At 37.8% G+C, this 26,394-nt stretch overlaps 1 protein-coding gene across 1 annotated transcript in view; it reads left to right on the top strand.

Moving 5' to 3' along the window:
- The window catches only part of GPC5 (glypican 5), a 1,282,790-nt gene that overhangs the window by 269,401 nt on the left and 986,995 nt on the right, over nucleotides 1-26,394 (top strand). The window contains exon 4 of the mRNA XM_059041775.2: nucleotides 9,863-9,996. Within this exon, the coding sequence (XP_058897758.1) occupies nucleotides 9,863-9,996 (134 nt within the window). The remainder of the gene's footprint in view (nucleotides 1-9,862; nucleotides 9,997-26,394) is intronic.

Genomic DNA, 26,394 nt, shown 5'->3' on the forward strand with positions numbered 1-26,394 from the left:
TTATTTAATTTATGTAGGACACTTAGGAACTAGGACTTATATAATGTGAATCCCACACAACAGATGAAGATAAATGCCACTAATCATAAAGAAGAGACCATTGATTCTATAATAAATAGAAACTCATCCACTAACTAGATTCAGTCTTAGCAAAGTTATTGACCTGCTTTGGGATTCAATTTTCTCACCCTTAGGTTAAGGTTAGATATCTTCTATGAGACTTGCAGCTCTATTAGTCTAAAGTCCTTCCTCCTTCCCTCCCTCCCTTCCTTCCCTCCTTTCTTCCTTGTTTTTTCCCCCTTTATCCCTTCCTTCTCTTCCTCCTTTCCAGTTCCTCTTCTCTCTCTCTCTCTCTCTCTCTCTCTCTCTCTCTCGGGGAGTGTATTATCTGAATTCTCTTTCTCCTGCTTCTGAAAGATTTTCTTTCTGACCGTCTTTACATTCTATATACACTTTGTAATTTCATCCATTTTCATGGCTTTAACTATTGGCTCTATGCAGGTAATTCTAATCATGAACTTTCTCTTTATTTCTAATCCACCATTTAGAACCATCTTTTAGAATGGCCTCCAAATCCAAGTTCTAAATTAGAATTCACCTCCTGCTCTGTGAAGCAGATGAACCCAAACAGTCAACTTATTCTATGGTCTAACTTCCACATATTGGTTATTGGATCTTTATTCACCCTGCTTGCCAGATTCAAACTGCTAACAGCTTTATTTCTTCTTCTTTTTAAAATTTCTTATAGTGAATCAACCAGTAGCCAAATCCCATTCATTCTACTTATGAAAGAGCTTTCCCTTTCTCTTCTTCTCAGATTTTGTGGGTTCTTATTAGGTTTATTCTAGTATTTTCTTGTTTTACCTATGGGAAATGTCTCCTTGTCGGCCAGATCTTTCTAAAATGAGGCTCTGATAATGCTGTTTCTTTGCTTGCTAATCGTGAATACATTACCATAGTCTACAAAATGAAGTCCAAACTTCAAGAAACCTTGTAATTAAGCCCCCTCCCAAACCCTTATGATCTTGCCCAAGCTACTTTTCTAAGTTTTGTTCTCATGGGAATAAAGCTAAAGTCATGGATTTCATCTGTGTCTGGAAAAGTTAGCCTCATTATGATTTGTGGTAACAGATTTTACCCCTAACACCAGCCAGCTCTTTGGCAAACCATTTCTGAGACTCATAGGGAACTGGGCAAGAGAAAATTAATGAACTCACATTTGTTGTTAAAACTAGAAAAATTGCCAATAGTATGTTCTCTCCAAATAGTTTAAAAGTAGCTTTTAATATAATGGAGCACAACACATTTGACCCCAAGCCGTTCTGTTTCTTATTTTTATCTGTTATTTATTATTATTGTTGTTGTTTTCCACCATGCTTGCAGAGTCATATCTTATGTAATTTCTTTTAACCAGCTCTCATTTTAACACCAAGCATACTAGATATGGCCTGGTTCGGTCACCTGTTGCATACACAGTGATGTCGAGTCCAGCTTTGCCTCAGCCTCTGAAACAGATTGCTTAATAAACACTCATACTATCTCCACATTCACTTCTTTTCAAGTTATAATATTTTAAACATTTTTGCTTTTCAATTTCATTATTATTAATCAACACTTTAAAAGATCATTGCAAACTAAATGGAAGCTCTGCTCATGGATGTCAAGTGAAAATGAACAGTTTTAAGTTGTTTCTTACAAAGCTTTTGGGGGTTATTAGCTAAAAGCTTTGACTATTTGAAGATTTAAATAAGACTGAGTGGACAGAGGGAGGCTGTAAACAGAAGTTTACCCTTTGTTTGTACGTAGTGCCACGATTACAGTGAGACTGGAGAAAGTCCGCTAAGTGAAAGGGAGTTGTTGAAACAAATACTTGAGCAGAGTGGGAGAAGCGATATGGGTTAGGAGCAACTAAGAGAGTTATTTCAAGGTGAGATGGGAATTTGAAAATCAGTGAGAAGCCAGCCATGGAACTTAAAGCAGACACAGATAAGCATTAGGGAGGAAAACGATTTTTTTCCAAGACACTTCAGACTGATTGCAGGGGAGAATGGTAGAGACCAGGGCGGGAGAATAAGGAGGAGATTGCAGTATAAGTCAAAGATGAAAAATTGTCAAAGTAAGAGGGAGGGATTTTTTCAATAGCAAGAAGGTGATAGTATTGAAATGGTCCACCCCAGTTGGCTCACTCAGGGGAGCTAAGGTGACAGGCTAATGTGCTGGTAACAGATGGTTTTCCATTCCCTTTCAATAACGTGTGAAGCGGAGCTCCCTGATAGCAAGTCAACACATATAAGGGCCCTGAAATTTATTTGTATGTATTGGAACCTGCTCTATATGCTTGTACCTTTGGATACAATTAAAGATGACTTATAAGTCTATGGCTTGTACATTTTCTTCTATCCTTGCAAAAAAAATTGCAAAGAATAAAAATCATGTGAGGCTGGTACTTTCAGCTGTCTTTTTGCCTTCCTAGGAAATACGTGCAATAGCAGATATTATCTTAGGGCCAACATGGGATCAACAGGGTGAGATAAGATTTTCCTTCTCTGGCAACTGCAAACATTTTATTTTCTCAAGTTTAAAGGATGAGAAAACTAAGATTTGTAGAAGTTCCGTAACTTGTCTACAGCTCTCTAGCTCATAACATGGGATCATAATTACCATCCCTTTCCCTTTTGCTCTTCTTCTTTATTTCAAAATCTCCTGTAGTGTCGCCAAACAGCATTATTCTTGACGTTTCCATCATCACCTTATACCATCTTCCCTTGGTTCTTGTTACTAGGAGTTGTTGACAGCGAAGATACCTTCCACCTTTGTAATGAATATTTTAGCACCTTGTTAATATATTTACACTCCGCTATCACTGTTTTTCTGCTTCAGTGATTGGAAATTCACTCTGAGCTTTTTAATACCTTGACCTTACACATCCCTAACTTCTCACTTTCAGTAATTTTCTGAGTTCTGTCGATGTTTTTTCAAAACAGACCTTACTTTTGTAGAGCAGTTTTAGGTTTACATCAAAATCGAGTGGATGGTACCAAGATTTCCCACGTAGCCCCTGCCCCAGCACGTGCAGAGCCTCTCCCATTATCAGTATCCTCTGCCGCAGTGATGATGCATTGGCTACAATTGATGAACCTGCACTGACACCTCATTATCACCCCAGATCCACAGTTTAGAGTTCATTCTTGGTGTTGCACATTTTACAGGTTTGGACAGATACATAGTGACATGTATCTACCAGTAGAGTGTCATACAGAGTAGTTTTCACTGCCCTAAAAATCCTCTCGGTGTTTCTCTATTCATTCCCCCACCCATACCCACCCCGGGTAACCATTGATCTTTTTACTGACTCCATAGTTTTGCCTTTTCCAGAATGTCATATAGTTGGAATCATATAGTATGAAGCCTTTTCAGGGTGACTTCTTTCACTTAGTAATGGGCATTTAAGTTTTCTTTATGTCTATTCACAGTTTGATAGTTTGTTTCTTTTTAGCACCGATAATGTTCTGTCGTTTTGATGGACCACAGTTTATTTATCCATTTACCTACTGAAGGACAGCTTGGTTGCTTCCAAGTTTTGGCAATCATAAATAAAGCTGCTATAAACATCTGTGTGCAGGTTTTCGTGTGGACATAAATTTTTAACTCCTTTAGGTAAATACTAAGGAGTGTAATTGCTGGATCATATGATAAAAGTTTGTTTGTTTGTTTGTTTGTTTGTTTTTGATTTTGTAAGAAGCTGCCAAACAGTCTTCCAAAGGGACTGTACTCTTTTGCATTCCCAACAGCAATGAATGAGAGTTTCTGTTGCTCTACATCCTTGTCAACATTCGGTGTTGTCAGTGTTCTGGATTTAGCCCTGCTGATTCTTCTTCTCTTCTCTCTGTACATGGTTCATGAATCCTCCTCTTCATGGATACTGTCACTACTGTACTTCAGAATAAAATTCTCTTTCCTGAGAACTTCAGGATCTATTAACAGTTTACCTCCCTCTAATAGGTCTCTCTCTCTAGTCCAACTTCTACAGGGCTGTCAGATTCATTGCTAAATATCAGCTCTGGAATTTGGCTTTTCCATTCAACAGCCATCAGAGGTTTTGTCTAATAAATAAAACTTCTTAGCTTATCATTTTAAACCCTCCAAGATCTGACTCCAACCTACTCTTCAAACGTAATTTCCTTTTACTACTACCCTTCATGTTCACTTCTTTCCAGGCGAACCACATTTTTATCCATTTTTGATGTCAGCCTGATTTTTCTTGCGCTTATATCTCTCTCAAGATTTTCCCTCTACCTTCCACCGTTATTCTTTGTTCAGAAAACATTATATATCTAATCAGTCTCCAAGCTACTATCTCTCCCTCCTGTCTACCTCTATATCTGCTGCTTCTTTCACCACTTCTTCTGCTGACTTTGGGCCCCAGCATTTCTCTAGTGTTCTACTGGAGGACCTTTCATCTCCCTCCCTGCAAACTGCTGTTATGAAGATTTTTCTCTTGTGGAAATCGTTAAGCAACCATTTTCCACCTTGGAAGCTTTTGCCTGCTTTCCATTTGCTTAAGCAAGTTCTTTAGCTTGATAGCCAAGACATATTAAGGCATTTTTTAAGAATTGAGATATAATTGATCTATGACATTATATTAGTTTCAGGTGTACAACATAATGATTAGATGTTTGTATATATTGTGAAATGATCACCACAATGTCTGGTTAACATCCATCATCATATATATCATGGTAGTTTTTATGTCTTACCTTTTGCTATACTGCTTTCTTTCACTATGTACATTTTGTTCTATGAAACATGTTAAGTTGTTTACACCTCTTTGCCTTTCTACTCTCTCCTGGAAATTTCCTGCTTTGTCTACCTGAAAAACCCCTAGTTTATCTTTTAATCTGCCATTTAGACATTACCTACTGAAGCTCTTCCCTAAGCACCCCGAACAGAGTTAATCTGTTCATTTTCTACATGTTACAGTGTTACTTCTTTTTCTTCTTTTATTGAAGTAGAGTTGACTTATTATTATTAGTTTCAGGTGTACAATATAATGATTCAACATTTTTATAGATTATACACCATGAAAAGTTATTATAATATTATCGACCATATTCCCTGTGCTCTACATTACATCCCTGTGACCTATATTTTATAACTGATAGTTTGTACCTCTGAATCCCCTCCATCTAATTTTCCCATTCTCCCCCCTCCACCTGCCTCCCCTCTAGCGGCCACTAGCTTGTTCTCTAGAGTCTGTTCCTATTTAGTTATATTTGTTTATTTGTTTTTTCTTATATTTCACATATAAGTGAAAACATAGTATTTGTCTTTCTCTGTCTGACTTATTTCACTTAGCATAATACCTTCCAGGTCCATCCATGTTGTTGCAAGTGGCAAGATTTCATTCATTTTTAATGGCTGTATAATATTCCACTGTATATACAGTTGATCCTTGAACAAAGTGGGTTTGTACAGGTACACTTATATGTGGATTCTTTTTTTTTGATAAATATGTACTATAGTACCACACTATCTGCAGTTGGTTGAATTCATGGATGTGGATCTGTGGATACACAGAGTGGACTATAAAGTTATATGTGGATTTTTGACTGTATGGGGTTGGTGCCCCTAACTCCCACATTGTTCAAGTGTCAATTCTATATACCATATCTTATTTAGCCATTCATCAGTTGATGGACACTTACTTAGGTTGCTTCCATATCTTGGCAATTGTAAATATTTGTGTATTTAATAATCTTAATTCTTCTAATCCATGAACACACAATATCTTTCCATTTATTTGTGTTGTCTTCAATTTCTTTCATCAATGTCTTATAGTTTTCAGAGTACAGGTGGTTCACCTTTTTGGTTAAATTTATTCCTGGGTATTTTATACTTTTTAATGCCATTGTAAATGGAATTTTTTTACTGATTTCTCTTTATGATAGTTCATTATAAGTGTATAGGAATACAACAAATTTCTGTATATTTATTTTATATCCTGTGACTTTACTGAATTCATTTATTAGTTCTGGTAGTTTTTTGGTGTAGTCTTTAGGGTTTGCTATATATATTATCATGTCATCTGCAAATAGTGATAGTTTTACTTCTTCTCTTCCAATTTGAATGCCTTTTATTTCTTTTTGTTGTCTGATTGCTGTCACTAGGACTTCCAATATTTTGTTAAATAAAAGTGAGAAGAGTGAGCGTCCTTGTCTTGTTGCTGATCTTAGAGGAAAAGATTTTAGCTTTTCACTGTTGAGTATGATGTTAGCTGTGTGTTTCTCATAAATGGCCTTTATTATGTTGAAGCTTGTTCCCTGTATACCAACTTTGTTGAACGTTTTTATAATGAATGGATATTGAATTGTGTCAAGTGCTTTTTCTGTATTTATTGAGATCATCATGTGATTTTTTATCCTTCCTTTTGTTAATATGGTGTATCACATTAATTGATTTGTGGATATTGAACGATCCTTGTATTCCTGCAATAAATCCCACTTGATCATGATCTATGATCCTTTTATATTGTTGAATTCAGTTTGTTAATATTTTTTTGAGGATTTTTGTCTCTATGTTTATCAGGGATATTAGCCTGTAATTTTCTTTTTTTGTAATATCTCTGACTGGTCTTGGTATCAGGGTAATGCTGACCTTGTAGAATGAGTTTGGATGTATTCCTTCCTCTTTAGTTTTTCAGAATAATTTGAGAAGAATAGGTACTAACTCTTCTTTAAATGTTTAGTAGAATTCCCCTATGAAGCTGTTTGGTTCTGGACTTTGGTTTGCTGGAAGTTTTTTGATTGCTGATTTAATTTAATTACTATTATTGGGTCTGTACAGATTTTCTGTTTCTTCCACATTCAGTCTTGGAAGACTGTATGTATCTAGGAATTTATCCATTTCTTCTACATTGTCCAAATTTTGGTTTATAATTGTTTGTAGTATTCTCTTATGATTGTGTATATTTCTGTGGTGTCAGTTGTAACTTCTTCATTTCTAATTTTATGTATTTGGGCCCTCTCCCTTTTTATTTTATTTTTTTGATGAGTCTAGCTAAGGGTTTAACAAGTTCATTTATATTTTCAAAAAAATAGCTCTTAGCTTCATTGATCTTTTCTTCCTCTTTTTTTGGGTTCTCTATTTCATTTATTTCTACTCTGATCTTTACTATTTCCTTCCTTCTACTAACTTTGGTCTTTGTTTGTTCTTCTTTTACTAGTGCTTTTAGGTGTCAAGTTAGATTGCTCCTTTGACATTTGTTGTTTCCTGAGATAGGCTTGTATCACTATAAATCCCTCTTAGGACTGCTTTTGCCACATCCCATGGATTTTGGAAAGTTGTGTCTTTATTTTAATTAGTCTCAAGGTATTTTTTGATTTCTTCATTGACACATTGGTTTTATAGTAGCATGTTGTTTACTCTCCATGTGTTGGTGTTTTTTCCAGTTTTCTCCCTGTAACTGATATCTAGTTTCATATCTTTGTGGTCAGAAAAGATGCTTGATATGATTTCAATCTTCTTCAATTAATAGAGACTTGTTTTGTGGCCTTAGCATGTGATCTATCCTGGGGAATGTTACATATGCACTTGAAAAGAATATGTATTCTGCTGTTTGGGGATGGAATGTCCTGTAGATATCTGTTAAGTCCATCTAGTCTAATGTGTCATTTAAGGCCAATGTTTCTGTACTGATTTTCTGTCCAGATTATATGTCCATTGCTGCAGGTAGGGTATTAAAGTCCCCTACTTTTGTATCACTGTCATTTTCTCCCTTTATGTTTGTTAATATTTTCTTTATGTATATAGGTATGCCTATGTTATGTTCATACATGTTTAAGAACTCTTCTTGGATTGACTCTTTCATCATTATGTTATGTTCTATTTTGTCTTTTGCTAGAGACTTTGTTTTCAAGCCTGTTTTGTCTAATATGGGTATTGCTACCAAAGCTTTCTTTTTGTTTCCGTTTGCATGGAATACCTTTTGCCATCCTCTCACTTTCAGTCTGTGTGTGTCTTCAGCATTGAAGTGAATATCTTGTAAGCAGTATATGGATGGGTCTTGTTATTTTTATTCATGTAACTACCTTATGTCTTTTGATTAGGGCATTTAGTCCATTTATATTTAAAGTGATTATTGATAGGTATGTACTTATTGCCATTCTATTCATTCTTTTCTGGAGGTATTTGTAGTTCTTCTCTGTTCTTTTCTTCTTTTAGTCTCTGCCCTTGTGGTTTGATGATTTTCTTTAGTATTCCTTTTGGGTTCCTTTGTTTTTTTGTGTATCTATTGTAGGTTTTTGGTTTTTGGTTACCATGAGGTTCATATATATAAATATATATATTTTATATATATAATATTTGTTTTACATTTTCAAATTCTTTGTTAAAATTCTCAGTGTTCCTATAGCCTTCTCCTGAGTTCAGTGAGCTCTTTTAGGACTGGTACTTCGAACATTCTATCAAGTAAATTACTTTTCTCCATTTCATTAAAGTTTGCTTTCTGTTGTTTGTCTCTATAAATTAGGTGAAGCAATTACCTCTCCTTGCTCTTGAAGGTATGTCCTTGTCTGAGAGTATCCCTATGCTGACTGTGTGTGCCCAGTGGCTTTGGTAGGAGGACTGGAGCCGAAGTGAGCATGGGCCAGGGCCTTTTCCAGCGTTCTCTGGGGCTGTCACATTGGCAGGGTGGGCTGGAGCCTGGTGTGGGCCAGGCCTTTTCTTAAGGTGCATGTGCAGTTTGATATTTGGGGGGATTGTTTTTTCTTTCCTTCTAAATTGTCAGCTCTTTGGGGGAAAATTCAGTTTCTAATCTTTTATGTCCTATAGCATCTAATACATGTTCTTTGTAAATATTGGAACAAAATAATTATGGTTTAAATAAATGAGTTGATTCATAATTCCTGTAATGCTCATTCATGGAAAATTTTTAAAAATTTAGAACTTTAAGGGAACTTTGGAATAATTTATTCTAAGTTCTTCATTTTACATATAAGAGAATCAAGTTTTAAAAAGTTCTGCCACTGTTTTCAACATCTCAGCAATTAAGAAGGAAAAATTAGGACAGGAACCAAAGTCTTCTGATTCTCAGGCAATGCTTTTATGTATTTTTAATTATATGGCTATGCCTTTTAAAATGTATAAGTTATCTTGTGAATCTTTTTTGATGCTTTACATGATAATGTGTCCAATTAATTACTTAATTTTCAATGATAATTACATATGAAGATCTTTACTAGATAAGTAGTATTAAAAAATAAAATTTTCAATTCTATAAATAATTTTTTAAAAAGACACCATAAATAACACCCTTGAAATCAAACCAGATTGAGAAAAAAGATATACAACTATTACAAAATAAGATCTTATATAAAAATATTTATTGGCATTTCTAAGAAAGCATTTTAAGAAGAAAACTACCCTTAGAACTCATATAGAAATGGACCACATATTCAATAGCAAATTGTTTTATTAAAAAAATTAGTACAAGTAAGTAATTAGTCATACATATGGATATAAACCATAAATAATATCTACTTTGATTAAATAGTTTTATTTATACAAGCAGGCTAGTTTATTAATGTAGTTCTCTGATTTTGCATATATGTTTTTATTCGTGTATTTTGCACTTGCATACATGCAAACTGTATAAATGTGTATAACATCAATTTATTATGGCTGCCATTTTATACAGATAATTTGATTCCCTTTATTTTAAAAATTAACAAACATTGTATGTCTTAAAGGTTATTAGTGTGGTATAAATAAGAATATGTCATTGTTTTGGACTCTAGTGAACATTACATCCTCAGAAAGGCTGGAGCATGGTTTCTAACTGTCTTTAATATTTTCTATTTAAAAGGTAAATAAGATTTGCGGCCGTCCAATCAGAACACCCACACAAAGCCCCCGTTGTTCTTTTGATGGGAGCAAAGAGAAGCATGGAATGAAGATCTTTATAAGAAATGGGGAAGAGACACTTGCCAACAGAAGAAAGTAAGACATTTGTTTTACAACCAGAAAGAGAAAAGAAAGTAAGCTATTAATTTTACAACAGAATAGAATGTATTCTATTCTGTAGGGGTTGAATTAAGAATTAAGTAGAACAAAATACACTCCTGAAGAAACAAAAGATCAACATTAATTACCTTTAAAATTCAGTGCTTCCTCCTATTCTGTTAATTAGGAAGATAGGTTCAACTCAGGAGACCAAAAAACCTTTCTATGATAAGGGAACATTTTTTTCTGATACAATATGGCAGGCCTTACATACATATGATCATTGTGCACTTCAAATGTGGCTAGTGTACAATGTTGTACAGCAATCTATAACACTCAGTCACCTTGCTTAACTGAAACTATGCCCGTTGAAGAGTAACTCCCCATTTCCCCCTCCCTGTAGTCAACAATATTGCATTGTACACTTCAGAATTTATTAAGAGGGTAGATCTCATGGTCAGTGTTCTTACCACAATAAAATAAAAAAATTTTAAAATGTAGCTAGTGTGACTGAGGACTGAACTTTTAACGTTACATAATTTTAATTAGTTTTAGTCAAAATTTTACATGTAGCTAATAGCTACTATATTGGACAGAATGCAACACAGAAAGAGTATTCATGTAAATGATGTGATAAGTATTACTGAATGTTAAGCACCTGTTAAAAAATATAACGTGTCCATACCTTTTACCTGGAATGCTGAAAATTACAATCTTTCTATTCAAAATGATAAGCATTGAGTGGCTTTCTTCTATAACTCACATTTCTACCACTGTGCCCGTGATTAACTGTTAAATTAATTGTTAAAGCCTTCATTAGTGTCCGGTTGCTTGAGAATTGGTGATTAAACTAAAAACCTTTTAATACTGGAGGAAACTATTATTTATTTATTTTGGTATTCAGTTGACCAGTACAATGGCAAATACTAGATTCTCAGTAGGTATTTTTAAATTGACCTGGAATTCAGAATTCTGTGTTTGTTTATTAATTCAAATATACCTTATGGAGAATTCAGTATTTTACATACTTTACTCTCTATAATGTAAAATCTGTTTCCTTTTGAGATAGTGCTCTTAATTGCCCCATTCTCTCCTCAGTTGGGGTATAAGCACCGGATAAAGAACTGAGCTATTACTGGCTATGTGCTACAGCTGAAAACAATTAGCACATTGTTTGCAAGTAAAATAGCTGTGTTCTTTTTCAATTTAAACATCTATAGTGATCAGTAGTTATTTCTTGCACTTGAGAAATCAGTATGCCTTGGCTATGGTGGTTCTCATGATAAAACCCAGCTAAGGAAGATATTACGTTCCTAAAGATCATGTCAGTTTCACCACCAAAACAACCTAGTTGCTGGAAAACCAAAACAAAACCCCTTACTTAACATGGTTTATTCCCTTGCAAAACTAAGACCATGTAGGTGAAATGTTACAGAATGGCTCAGGAGCAATGAGGGACTTATCTGAGTGGAAAGTTTTGTAAGTATCTATCCTGGCCATTGAATAGACCTCCATGTCACCAATCTGGCAAACTCATTATTTCTATGCCCTTGACTGGTCAGCCACCATTAACCATTTCCCATGAATCAGGGTAGGCTCATCACCTGCCAATCTCATGCAGTACAAAGTGAACAACCAGAGGTCCTGCACTTGAGCCAGCTTAAGCATTTCAATTTTACACATTTTTTTTATTGCCATTCCTGAATGCAACTTAATTTCTGTGGCAGTGTATTTCCTCTTGATGCCTATATATTGTGCAGACCTATCCATAAAGTAGACCTGAATTTTATCTATCCTTTCCTATTGTAAAGTAGACTTTGTCATCCAAGCAGTGCTGAAGGCTGCAAGTAAGAGTTTATTTGGGCTATTAGGAATTGCTATTCAGGAGAGAGATTTGGGTGAAACTAAAAGAGTGTTGGATCAGAGGAAAGAGTCAGGGGCTTATAAAGATAAAAGCCACAAGCTTGTTAAAGTTGGCTGGCAAGAATTATGATTGACTCTGATATAAGAAAGGAAATATTTATTCTTAAAGGCTATTTTAGGGTAAGGGTTCAATAAGTAGATAGGCTGTCACAAGTTATTTGTGGTAAGTATCTGATAAGTATCATTGGGCAGGTGTTCTGAGTGCCTGCATTAAGACAGTAATGGTCAAATGTCATTTGACCATTTGACCACAGTAAGTGGTCAAAGGTCAGATTCCATCCAGGTCCAGATGTACGTAAGTCACACTTCCTCAGTGGACTCCCAGCTCTGTTTTAGAAAGCTCTCTTAGCAATACTGTTTTGATTTTCCTTTTATAACCTGCATTTTATTTATCCTTTATCAACTTATCTTTCCCCATGAGGTCATAAATTTTGATTTAAGTAGGTGGGGCAATGTAGCAGGAATAGGTGCTTAGTGAGTCTGGGCTAATTTCCATGCATCTTACTTGTCCTTTTTCTACCTGCTTGAGGCTGATTTCCAATCAATCATGTCCACTTGATGTTATATTGCTTCTATACAAGTCCAATCTTACAGCCTGGCAGGTCAGATAGTACTTATTTCCTCATGGGCATCTCAGGTTGCAGAATCATTTGCTGGTTTATGGTCAAGTGTGCAGGTTCTGCCAGAGCCAAGTTGTAAACCAACCAGCTGACTGACCTACTAAATGACAGATGGACCAACCAACCGACCAACCAACTAACCAAACAAACAAAAATAGTGTTCAGTAAAAAAAAAAAAAAAAAAAAAAAAAAAAAAGACTTTACTCTAACACCCTTGGTGTCTATACTGTGATTCTTCTTATGGGGCTTTCTGGAGTCTCTTCAGAGCATCTTTATTTGCCACCAGTACTTCAGTCACCATTGCATAGATGAACTGGATCATCTGGACTGAATGTCAGAGCACCTTGGTGCTACTTTATAAATGGGTTGTAGCAACACAGTATGTTGTAATATGTGTGTAACATGTTTTCTCTAAGATGCAAAGGGATCCCAAAAGCTCTGTGCTTCTTCCTGTGCTTTAGGTCATCTTAAGTGTAGAAATTTGTCTTTTGTATGAGGAGAATATCCCAATCAGATTCAGACTACTAGACATTTAGAAACCCTGCTGAATTGTTAAGCACTCAAAATGTCAATATTTTTCCCCACCAGAATCCTTCACTCGTCTACGAAGTTATCTAGCATAATGTGATCAATATTTGATTATCAGCATGGTGTCCTGTAGGATGTCTGGATGATCATGGCTCCTGTCTGTCATGGAGTGGGAGAATTGCCCTGAGGTCTAACAGTGAAGGGGTTCTTGCCAGCTGAAAGTGAAATCTTTCTAATTGTCCTTACTAACTGGTAAAGAGAGAAAAGCATTTGTCAAGTCATTAGCTGGATAGCAGGTGGCAGGACATGTATTGATTTGCTCTAGCAGACACCACATACAAAGGAGTATGTAATTGGAGTCACCTTCTGACTCGGGTTATGATAATCCAGCCATTATCCACGTCCACCCCGTGTGCATAGACCAGCCAAACAAGTGAGGTCAATGGTGAAGTGTTAAGATCACCACCACTGCAATTTTCGTGTCTGATGATGACCCTAAACTCAGCAATTCCCAAGGATATTGTGATTTATAGTAAGAAATATGTATTTGTTCTCTGACACCATTCGTGGCATAGACTCCTAAAACCCTTGGATTTTCCTATGTGATGAGAGAAGAACGGTGTCTTTTGTTATGTTAATGACGCGACTTTTGGGTCCCACCTAAGGGTGGGGCTGGCTGCCTGGAGAGCCAAAAATGTGATTAAAAGGCTGGAACTTGGAGTCCCACCTCCTAATCTCCAGTGAGGGGCGAGGGGCCACAGGTTGACTCAATCGACAGCGGCCATTAGTTAATCAATCCCACCTGTGTAATGAAGCCTCCATAAAACCCCCGATGGTTTGTGGAGCGTCCTGGTCGCTGAGCATGTGGCGGTGCAGGGCGAGTGGCGTGCCTGGAGCGGGCATGGAAGCTGTGTGCTCCATCCTCCGGTGCCTTGCCCTGCATAGCTCTTCCGTCTGCCTGTTCCGGAGTTATATCCTTTTACAATAAACTGTTGACCTAGTAAGTAAAACATTTCTCTGGGTTTTGTGAGCCGCTCTAGCAACTTAGTTAAACTCAAGGGGGGAGTGGGTAGTGAGAACGTGTGATTTCTAGCCAACTGTTCAGAAGTACAAGTAACAACCTGGACTTGAGACTGGCATCTGAAGTGTGTGTGTGTGTGTGTGTGTGTGTGTGTGTGTGTGTGTGTGTGTGTGTTGGAGGGGGTGGGACACAGTCTTGTAGGACTGAACCATTAACCTGTGGAATCTGATGCTCTCTCTGGGTAGATAGTGTCAGAATTGAACTGGGTTTTTAGATACTCTGCTGCTGTGGGAAAATTGCTTTTTGTTGGTATGGGGACCCTCACTTCCTCTCCACATACTGGCATTGGTACCAGAACCAAAACAGCTGTGATATTCTCTTGTTTTACTATTTTTTTGTACAAGAGGTAGTTTTAGGGATTTCAGTTTGGCTCTCACTCCATGAGTTGAGGAGCCATTGTGGGGACCGTGCAAGTCTCTTCCAAAGACATATTGAGAAGCGTGAAACAGACGCACTTCTGTGGGTTCACGGGGCCCAGTGTGAGACAAGACTGAGCCTAAAATTTCATTTTCATTTTGTAACCGAAAGTGGGGTCCGGCCGCTTGCCACTCAGAAGTCAATAAAGAGACAGGGTTGGTGGAAAGGAAAGCTTGCTTTATATTGGATGCTGGCAATGGTGGGGAGGGTGGAATCCTGTCCAAAGGCCGACTGCCATCCCCCCCACCGCCTGACAATCAGTGGGCAAGAGCTTTTGCAGATGGAGGGAGCGGGCTCCATGCAGAAACAGCACAGTCAGCTCTGACCGTCACCTTGACATTGGTCACTGGTGGTCTGACCAGCGTCATCTTGATTGTTTTAAGTACAGTTAATCTTCAGTCCCAGGGTCGGTTTGTTCCCATTTCTTTGAGGCCAGTTCGCGGAATTATGGCAGCTTAAGTCATGGCTACAGCCTGGTCATCACGTAGTTCACCTCTTCTACCTGGTGAGGGTGTCAATATCTACAAAACAGCTCACAGGATACCGCTCAGAATATGATCTATATAGCCCATGAAAAGGAACTAAAGGTCCTTAACTATGCTTAGTCTTGTTGGACTGTTTTCCTTTGTTTCTGCATTTTCTCACTTCTCTGATTAAACTTATTCTTTGCCCAAAGTTTTTTCACAGACAAAAGCCAGACTGAGGACATGCAGGGCAGGGATCATAGGGTCCTGCTCCGTTTCAGTTTGACCTCTATGAGTCCCATTCAGACAGACGGAGTAGAATGGCATTTTGGGTCTTTAGGATTAAAGTTAACTGAGAGCTGGTCTCTATTCCCGGGAAGCAAAAGGGCCACAGGACCCTTAAGGAAAGATGGGAAGAAAGTTTTATGCTACATAATCGTTGGGCTTGTGCAGGGATATTTCTCAAGAGAACCCAGCCTTAGTATACTAAAAGTACTCAGAAGCTGGGATTAGGAACTAGGTGAGAGACTGAGAATTCCTTTTGTGGCAAGTAAACTGACATTTCTTTTTCTTGTACTTTATATTTTTGTTAATTCAGATCTCTTATTTCATGGGTGAGCTATTTTCTTATCACTCTAATCAATTCATTAACTAATATAGTTTAATAATAATTATATAAGTTAACTAATACAAACTAATATAGTTTTAAAATTTTTATTTCCTAAAATTTTGTTTCTCTGCTTTCCCGTTTCCTTTTTATCTGTGAGCTCAGTTTCCTACTAGATTCCTTTTTAAATTTAACTTAACCATTTGTAGTTTTCTTTTATGTTCTATATATTGTCAGTTTTAGACTTTGCATTTTCTAAGATGATAGTTCAATTAAATGTAAATAAGTGAGTTGATGTGTAACTTAAGATGGTCTTTGTTAAACAGAAATTGTTTATAAAACGTTTTCTTGTTTAAAAATTTCTTGCCTGTGTCAATTCAAAAGGATAGTCTACTATTCTTTTTCATACTAGCATTATAATTTTGTTTCTCACATTGTTAATATATGTAGAGACTATATCTTTATATATGTTATATATGAGGTAAAGTTCCAACTTAAATTTTCCAAATTCTGAGGCAGATTTCAAGCGTTGCTCTAAAACAATCTGTCCTTTTCCTTTTCTCATTGATTTTTTTTTTTTTAATTCATACTCATTCTAAGTTCCCTTAGATAGATACACTGACCTGTTTATAAGCTCTCTCTGAAATTGCTCTGTTTACTGTTTTTTTTTTTTCTGTTTTTTCTTTTTTCTCTTTGGCTCTTAAAGATTTTCTTAAATCTTGTAAGCCCCTTTATCTACTGTTTTTCAAAATTCTGTTAGATGTTTGTAGAATTATTTTTTCAAATATATTTTATAATCTCTTGAGTTTTGATTAGGGTTATATTGAATACAAAGATTGATTCAGACAAAGATAATGTTTATAATGCTATATGTGGCTACTTTTTTGTACTCTACTTTTTTTTTTTTTTTTTTTTTTTTTTTTGTGGTACGCGGGCCTCTCACTGTTGTGGCCTCTCCCGTTGCGGAGCACAGGCTCCGGACGCGCAGGCTCAGCGGCCATGGCTCACGGGCCCAGCCGCTCCGCGGCATGTGGGATCTTCCCGGACCGGGGCACGAACCCGTGTCCCCTGCATCGGCAGGCGGATTCTCAACCACTGCGCCACCAGGGAAGCCCATATGGCACTTTTTTTTTTCATTTCTGTGTGTTCATCTAGAATCTTTGCTTTAGCCTTAGTACATCTTTCATTGCTTATTACTAGTGATGAGTTTTCTCAGCTATTGTTTGAACATATCTTCACTTTTGAAGAATATTTTCACTAGGCCTAGAATTTCAAGGTGTTGCCAGATACATTTTTAAAAACTGTCCAAGTCATCATTAATAATAATTCATGGCATGACACTGTAGTAAGGAATATGAAGGGTTTAATGGAAACATTTAATGTGAAAGGTAACTAAGGTAGTGGATGTTGCTGGTGCCCTGCTTGCATCCCTTTACCCGTCCATTTTATCTGCTTCTTGGTTGCTGTGTCCTGGCTGCCGATAACGCACAGCTGCCTTATTATCCACGGAATTGACCTCAACAGATAGGAGCCTTCTGTGTTTATTATCTATTGCTACCTAACAACTCATTCCAAACCTTAGTGGCTTAAAGCAAAAATAAGCATTTATTATGTAACTTTCTGTGGATCAGGCATTTGGGAGCTGCTTAGCTGTGGGGTTTTGGCTCAGCGTCTCTGGGAGATTGCTATCAAGAGGTCAACTGGGGCCATAGTCATTTGAAGGCTTCAGTGAAGTATCATCTTCCAAGATAGCTCACTCACATGGCTGTTGCAGGAGGCCTTGGTTTCTTGTCACAATGACCTCTCCGTAGGACTGCTTGAGTTTTCTCACCACATGGTGGCTGGTTTCCCTCAGTGTAAGCAATCCGAGAGAAAGCAAGGCAGAAGCTGTAGTTTCTTATAAGGATCCAGCCTCCGAAGCCCCATGCCGTCACTTTTACAATATCCTAAAGGTTATATAAGTCAGTTCTATTCGGTGTAGAGGGGGACTGCACAGGGGCAGGAAGGGAAAGATTACTGGTGCTCATCCTGGAGAATGGCTGTAACACCATCTCATGCACATGGGTGAGGGGGTAAGCTCCCACCCACCTCACCCCGTCGGTGGCAGCTTGCAGGCAATGACTGGCCGACACAGGAGCCTATGGGGCTTGCCCCCTGCTCAAGGCGGTAGGACCGACTATGCGGTGAAATCCACACTGCAGCACTCCTTGTGGAATCTGGCTGAGGATGAGACAACATCACTGCTTAAGTTCTCCCTCCCCACTCTATCTGGCTTCCCTCACTACCTCTCTCTTAAGAGCATCCCTCAGTGAGTCACATGCATCCACATTGCTGTGCCAGACACTGCGTCTAGGAAATCTGACCTAGAGATGTCTGAAGAAGTTCCTAAAATAAATGCAGAATAAGTGTAAACTAAGGCAGAAGTATAGTCTCCTATCATAAGTACAGCTATTTCTCTCTATATTCCTAAGTTCCTAACCTCTTCTGAATTCGTGGGGAACCTTTCTATGGAACGCATTGCCTTCCTGTCCTATTTGTAAAGTTTGAAGAAGGAAATTTACATATTAAAATCTGTCTCTGGATCTAAGGGTTGTGCTAAACTTGTTGATAGAGTCTGGAAAAAGGAGCTAAACTCTAGTCTATTACTATTTTAATTGTAGGGCCTTAACTATACTTACACCCCTACTTCCCTATCGATACTTTTGAGCTTTGAGCTTTTTTTCGGCTGGCAATAAGATACTGGAATGTCCCCCCTGGGCAGAAACCGTTCCGAGCAAACAAGTATGGCGGGTGATAAGAATGATTAAGCCAGAGTTTAAAGGTCGCCCTAGCCAACCATAACTCATGTGACTCAACCCCCCACCACAAAAACACGAAAATGTAAAGTAGGCATCCGAGAGCCAACCAATCAAGGAACTAGAGCCAAGTCCCCACTCCGGTCCGGAACAAACAAACCAATGAGAAAAAAAACCCTTGATATATCCACACTTTGCATAATGAAAAATGAAAGCTATAAAATGTATGTGATTCCGCTTGGGGGGGGGTTCCTCTTCGGCCTCCTGCGTGAGGACCAAGGAACCCCGGTGCACCGGCTCCTAATAAACCTCTTGCGTGTTGCAGCGACTCTCCGACTCTTGGCGGTTCTTGGGCGAGCTGGGATCCCTCGGAGACCGTTCAGGTCTAACATAATCACACGTTGGAGATGTACTTATTCAGTCTACCCACCTTTTCCCATGTATGTAGCGTGATGGTAATGAGCTGATTGAAGACTTGGAGTGATTGATACATACCAGTTACAAAGGTCTCCGGAAGTTGAGAGAGGCAAGGAAGAGGCTCTAAACATCTAGCAAAGCATCACTATTTAGCCTTATTTTGGGGCAGAAACCAAGTCACCACAGCTGTAAAGGACACTGCCCTCATATAGCTGTCTAAACCCTCCCAGGCAGAGTGCTTTCCCTAGGGCAGTTCCTGCTCTCTGCTTGATTGCTTGAAGTTAGCTGGTAAGAGTAAGCTATTAGCAAGCTTAAATCAGGGATAATTAGCTGTACATTATTATTTCAAAGCGGTGTGGCTGTGCCAGTTAAGTGGGTAATTAGGAAAACCCCAGGACAATAAATTAAGACAGAGTCTCAACATCAGAGCCCCATCTGTTCTCCAGCTAGCATCCCAATTAGCCAAGCCTCTCATTTAAGAATATGCTGATTAAGGGGTGGGCTGTACGCGTGAGTGTGTATTGGGGTCATAAAGACTTAGGTCTCAGTAAAAGTAAAGTATTTTTGATGTCAGAGGTGATTTTGATATGAAGGTGGGGAAAGGAGAATTTTTGGAAGTAGTAGATTTTCAATGTTGGAAACAAAATGTAATTTAAATGGTTTTATGAGTTTTTGTTTCTTGTAGTTTTGTCTTCAGAACTTCTTTGGGATATTGTATCAATGGGAAGTTCCATTTTATTCTAATGTGATTATTAAATCTTGATTTGGACGAAAATTTTACCACTTGGAACATGAAGAATTTTATTTATTGAGGATGGGAACTAAGGAGGACGCTTGAAATTGCATAGTTTAAGGAGAGGAATGAGTCAGGGCATCATTCTTATTTTTTTTTATTTTTTTATTTTTTTTTTTTTGCGGTACGCGGGCCTCTCACTGTTGTGGCCTCTCCCGTTGCGGAGATCAGGCTCCGGACGCGCAGGCGCAGCGGCCACGGCTCACGGGCCCAGCCGCTCCGCGGCACGTGGGATCTTCCCGGACCGGGGCACGAACCCGCGTCCCCTGCATCGGCAGGCGGACTCTCAACCACTGCGCCACCAGGGAAGCCCTAGGGCATCATTCTTATTCAGGATGGGTCTGTCTATGAAAGCAAATTAATTGTTACCCTGTACATCACAGGAGAACACAGTGATGTGGTTAAAAATAATTAAATTACAATAGGAAAAAATCTTTAAACATATACTGAAAGAAGAACAGTTAACATCATTTAGAATGACTGCCAAGATAGCTCGAAAGGTTCATATTAAGTAGAATCAGTTGGCTTAAAATACATGAATTCATAGCATCGTCGTTAAACCTTATTTAGTAAAATACTTTATTATTGAAACCACAATTAATTTGTAAAATTCTTGATGTGCGTGTGTTTGGGTAAATGCATTTGTTTACATGGGTAAATCAGTCTTGATAGACTGGGCTTAATGAATTGTGTATACACATACTCAGTGGATGAAAATATCCATGGGTCAGGGAAAAGTCAACTCTTTGAGAAAAACTTAATCTCATTTGTAGGACTGGAGAAAGCAATTTCCAATCTGTTTCCTAAAAGGAAGTTAGTGCTTCTTTGAGGTGCCATTGTTATTTATTATCTGTAAGTTTAAGTTACTAAAATAAAGGCCATGTTCCCTTCAAGGAGAACATTTCTGTTTAATTTAAAGCGGTGCTTAGTGAGTTGTGGCAATGAGGGCACCTAGGGCAGGGCAGGTCAAGGTGAGGCTTTGGATGAGGGGCCAGAGGCCAGGCCAGAGCAGGGCTAAGAAAACGTGAGGGCAACGCAGGCTAGCGTCAAGCCCTACATGAGTAATGCGGGGCAGGACCCCATGGGTCAAACCCCAGGCACACGGGAAGAAGGAATGCCAGAAGGCAGAGCAAACATGTGGCAAAAGTTTAGGCTAGCGGTGCTTAACCTTTTGTGGGTCATGTATCCCACTGAGAATCTGCTAAAAACTTCCCAGAACAAGAAAAGTTCATGAACAAGGACTTTAAACTGGGTTTGCTCTTACTTTCTAGATGTTCGTGGAAAACATTAATGACCATTTCATGAAATACCTGAAACTAAATCCAGACAATGGGCAATTAAGCTAATATTCTACTACAGTATTTGTGTTGAAAGGAGAGATGGTTCCAAGTACCTGGTATAAACTAGGTGTTGAAATTGTGATGGTCTTAGAGGTTTGGTGTCCAGTGGATGCTGCTCGCTTTTTGTTTTGATGGTAACAATTATTGAAAACGATAGAAAGCAAACTTAGGTGGTTATCAGTGTCTGCAGTTAGCACTCTCATAGCTTGCTTGCTTCGATGAGGATAGGCTTATATCAGGGAATATGGGATTTATTCTAAATGCTTCAAGTTATTCACATCGATGGTCCATAATGCTCTGGACCTCAAGTTAATTTGCGACATCTGTAATATTGAGACTGTCAAATTTAAGTTAATGTGAGTCAAAATCTCCCCAAATTTCTCACTACAGAAAGAATAATAAAATATATTTCTCATGCGTAGGAAAAATGTCCTTTAATTTGGACATTTTTCTAACTGGTTCTCCAAAAACCTTCTGTTTCCCAGTAAACAGCAGCTTTGCCAGATGAGCTTAGAAGGTTTTCAGTAGTATTTATAATCATGACTATAGGGTTATCTCATTTATAGGGCTCAAGATATCCCCCATCAAGAAAACCAAACTGTGAATGCAATTTTCCCTGTCTAATATACCTGAAAGCAACCTTCCTCCCTTCCTCCCTCCTTTCCTTCCTTCTCACAAAAAGTGAATCTTTTATCCATTTTCCTTTGGAAAGTCAGTGAACCTCTGCAAAGTTGAAAAGAACCCCAAATTCAGCTCACATTTTTTTCACTCAACATTTTTAAGTGGTGAGGAGGATTTTAAATATGTGTCATATTGAAATTGATGATTTTTATAGAAGTGTATAAAAGATACTTCAGAATTTTTAGCAGAATCTATGGGGCCTACATCAGGATGATGAGTGAGGCTCATGTCTTTTACTAAAGTAGCAAAAGTAATTGTACTTAGAAGCATCATGAGCGCTTCATCTACAGCAAGAGTACCAAGCACTTTCTTTCTCTTGGTTTTCTGTTGCAAAGAATATTCCATCATTTTAAATCTATCATTGGCATTTGAAGTGTCCAAATCATGCATACAGATAAGAGGGAAAAATGGGGAGCAGGTAGAATCAAGAGATATTCATATTTTTTTACCCAGTTATATATTGAATAGAAATAACAAAGCTGCCAATTTCTCCATAATTGTGCTCAAAAATAGAAGAAATGTGTTTCTAGAGTAGATTATATCATTTAACAGAGGCTCTGCTTTTTTTGATTTTTCTCATCTTCAAGATACAAATTTATGTCAACCATTTCCAGGCCATACCATGGTCTCCAGAATCAAATGTGGAATCTTTTGCTTAGAAGTGCAACTGACTATCAAATGTAAATTAGATAGCTAGTGGGAAGCTGCCGCATAGCACAGGGAGATCACCTCTGTGCTTTGTGACCACCTAGAGGGGTGGGATAGGGAGGGTGGGAGAGAGGGTGATGCAAGAGGGAAGAGATATGGGAACATATGTATATGTATAACTGATTCACTTTGTTGTAAAGGAAAAACTAACACACTATTGTGAAACAGTTATACTCCAATAAAGGTGTTAAAAAAAAAAAAGTGCAACTGATGAAAATTTTAAGGTAGTTTTGGGATAATTCTTTTTGTTTAGGCCCATATTCATAGACTTACAGATCAAATTTTCTTCTAATTGATTGATTCTGTTTGATGACTTTTGAAGATTAACAGTCTAAGGTGCTCCTTTAGCTATGTTGGTTTGACCCTCCTTTAGCAAGAATCTTGTTAGACATGCAACACTGCAACTTTGGGGTCCTGCAAACTGAGTGAATCCAAAGGATTTATAATCTTTATTGTATTTGGTTTTTCTACCTTTTCCAATGTAAGCTAAGCCTTATGTACACAAAGTACATATGAATAATCATAATGGAAGCATGGAATTACTTTAATTCTGATCATAGGGACAGTATTTTATTTTATTTTTTTTTTAAAGAAAATTTCTGGTTTATTTGTCACAGCATGGTTTGTGAGATTTGAGGGACAGCATTTCAGATGTCATAATTGGGTAAATGTGATTATGTATAATAATGATGTATTGTTCAACCCTGGTCAGCAATATTCTATGCCACCTTTCAGAAGTTGGGCATACAATAATACCTGGGTTACATGTGATATTCATGAGTAATTTTTTTCCAAAATGAGAATTACTAGAATAATAGGAATGTAATTGAAGACCAAAAGAACTCATTTTCTTTGAACCCGATTAACTATACATTTCTTGACCCTAAAGCCTGTCTTAATATCAGAATCCAGGAACACAAATATATACATTGAGAGGTATACAGTAAGTGAAAATGCAAATAAGAATAATTTGTATCAGGCATATATTGTCTATCAGTTAGACAAGTTTGTGGATGGGAGGTAACCAGGAATGTCTGACTGAAGTCATTAAATAAAAAAAAAAAAAGAAAAGAAGGAATGAGGATAGTCTGCCATTTATTGGCAGACTATCAAAGTGAAAGTAGTTCATTAATGTTCTCATGCTGAGAGAGGAAAATATTGTCCAGAATGTTTTCTTATCCCCTAAGTCATCGAGTTTATAGTTAAAATGTTAGCAACCACAGAAAATATCTTACTGCAAAAGAGAGTGACATTCGAGATTTGGCCTAAAATCCCGAATCTCAAAATACAGGTATAATGTTTCTTCGTATAAATGACCTATATTAGAATCACTAGATTTGCAAATATTCTGTTTGGCTAAACCTTCTCATTGGTCTTGACCCAGTCAGGTCCTAGACACGTTTTCTATTGGAAGATTAATAGCATGCTTCCTGAAACTAGTATAACTGAGCAAATAATTACATACTTTAATGAAAATGAAGAAAGTTATGAGGTAGGAGAGAACATCACACCTCCTTTGGGATGCATGCTCAGTTTAATACCATCTGATTTGTTTAAATATTGGATGTTTGGTTCTGTGCTTATTTTTATAAATGAGTTCAGGTCTTTGTTTAAAGTCCTTTTTAACAGAGAACAGAGTCGGTGCTCTTTGAGGGACTTTTTTACACCATGGGAGAATGAGGTGAGAGCTTGTTTTGAAAGCCGAGTTTTGACATCAGGTTTAAATCACTCTTTTAGAGGAGGATGCTTTCAGAAAGGGTGCTTTTCACTGGGACGTTAAATGGTAATGCGTTGGGTTTGAGGGATATTGAAAAGTGAGATTAGAAGAGTCTATACTAATTGTATAGATGGTTATGAATGTCCAGCTCAGGGCTGGTATAAAATCACCACTAGGGAGCCTTAAACACACAATACCTGTTGGAAAAGAATCCTGTGCAGAGAGGATGGGAGGATGTTAGCATGTTTCCAGTGCTTTTCCCCATCATTTTCCCTGCACCCCCACCCCAGCCCACTGCCCATCTTAACACCTTCAGCTATGTTGAGAAAGCACAGTCAATCTGTGAAGGAAGGGAACTCCCATCTCATGAACAAGAAGACTTCCTACCAGGAGGGAAAAACCTGGAATCATTTAGTCAGAAGAAAGAAAATCCTTCTCTAGGAGAATAGGGCCGATTCTGAGGTCACAGCTTCCATCCTGAGCAGCGGGTTCAGACAGCAGACTTTATGAGTTACTCTTTTAGAAAAAACAGTGTTTTCTTTTTTAATCAAATATGAATGCAATGTGCTTGAAACACATTTCCATCTGTGATTAAACTCCCTGGTGCCATTCATTGCTTTGCTTCTCAGTGCTACCTTCACCCTCTCCCCGCATCTCTCCAGGAATCAGGAAGCCTGTATAGAAAGGGACCAAGAAGCTAGATTGCAGTCTCCCTGTAGCCCATCTGCCTGCATGTATTTAATTATTTTCAAGCAGTTACAACGAGAACCGTTCTTGCCACAGAACAGAAATCTTTAGAAATCCCTTCTCAAGAACTATACAAATATTTTGTCAAATAGAATGACTTCATTGAGAATTAAGTCAAATGATGAAATATAGATTCAGAATTGCCAGAGAAAATAGCCCTTATCCAGAAACATGTGCTTATGTATTTCCTCTGCAGGGCAGGAGACTGACACTTTAAATGTCTCCTGTTTGACAACCGTGGTCAGAAACGTCCACAGGTTTGAGCCTGTTCGTTAGTGCCATACTAACCTTAACTCTGCCTCAGGCCATTAACCAGCAAACTGCACATTTGACCTTTGTTCTACAGATCTTTTCAAACAGTGTGTGCAAGGCGCTGCTTTTAATTTGGGTTCTGTATTATGTGTGGACTGATGGGAGGGCTGAAAAAAATCAATATATGTCATTAAACACAGAAACGTGTGGTCTGAAACATTCCACAGAGAAAAGTTCCATTCGAAAATCAGGTTCTTCTCCAACACTTTTCCAGATAATCAACTTTGCTCAAAGTTAGAAATAGTCTTTTATATCATGTTCAAGGGAAAAAAGGTGAGGAAGTGTTCTATGTAACAGTTGATAAATGTTTTAAAATTGAAACAAATGCCCACTAGATGAAGACCTGAGACTGAGAGGTATGACTTTTGAACATAGCTCTGTTTCCAGCAACGTCTCATGAAATGAAATGCAAAATCAAATGTAGATTGGAGCCATATGCTTAAGTGAAAACAGCTCTCTAGAAAACCAGCAAAGTTTGAAACACGCCGTTGTCACCCTTTAAACCATACGTATGAGAAACATGTCAGCCTTATAAATTAAAAAGTAAAACTTGGCTTAGTGGACTATTTTGATAAATTATGCTAGAGTTGCTATATCCAAGTTTTGGAATATTATACAGCTGTATAAAAATAAGTAACTCCTAGATTTATTAACCTGAAAAGGGTTCATGATATATTGTCAAGTGAGACGAGCCAATTGCATGTACGTGTATAGCTTGGTCCTAGCTTTGTAAAACCAAACCACCTCTGTCTCTGTCTTGTCTGCTTTTGGTTATGTGTTAGGGTGCACATAGAGGAAACTGAAGAAAGCACCCCAAGCTGTTAACATTTGTTACCTCAGGAGGGAGGGATGGAAACACTGTGGAGGGACAGACATGAACTTATTCTTCATGTGCCTTTTAGTTATTTACCTGTTTACCAAAAGATATGTTACTTTTGTTATTAAAAATGATTAAGGTCAAATGATAATGGTAAAGCCAGTCAAAAGTGTCACTTGGTTTTAGAGTAGTAACTGGACATTCCTGTGTCAACCAAACTAGAAATGATTACTTCAGGGTGAATTGCATTTCCTTTCTTTCTTTTCTATCCTTTTTTTTTTTTTTGCCACGTGACAGATCAGGAGACTTTCTGGCACTGCAGGCCTCCAGGGCATGGGATGCAAGGAAGCACTAACTCTGTTGGTCCATGTTCCTCTCCAGTCAGTCAGCTCAGGGCAAGCAAGGCTGGAAGCTATGAATGAGCAATT

The sequence above is a fragment of the Kogia breviceps genome, chromosome 16 (genome assembly GCF_026419965.1).
Source record: "Kogia breviceps isolate mKogBre1 chromosome 16, mKogBre1 haplotype 1, whole genome shotgun sequence".
Classification (NCBI taxonomy): domain Eukaryota; kingdom Metazoa; phylum Chordata; class Mammalia; order Artiodactyla; family Physeteridae; genus Kogia; species Kogia breviceps.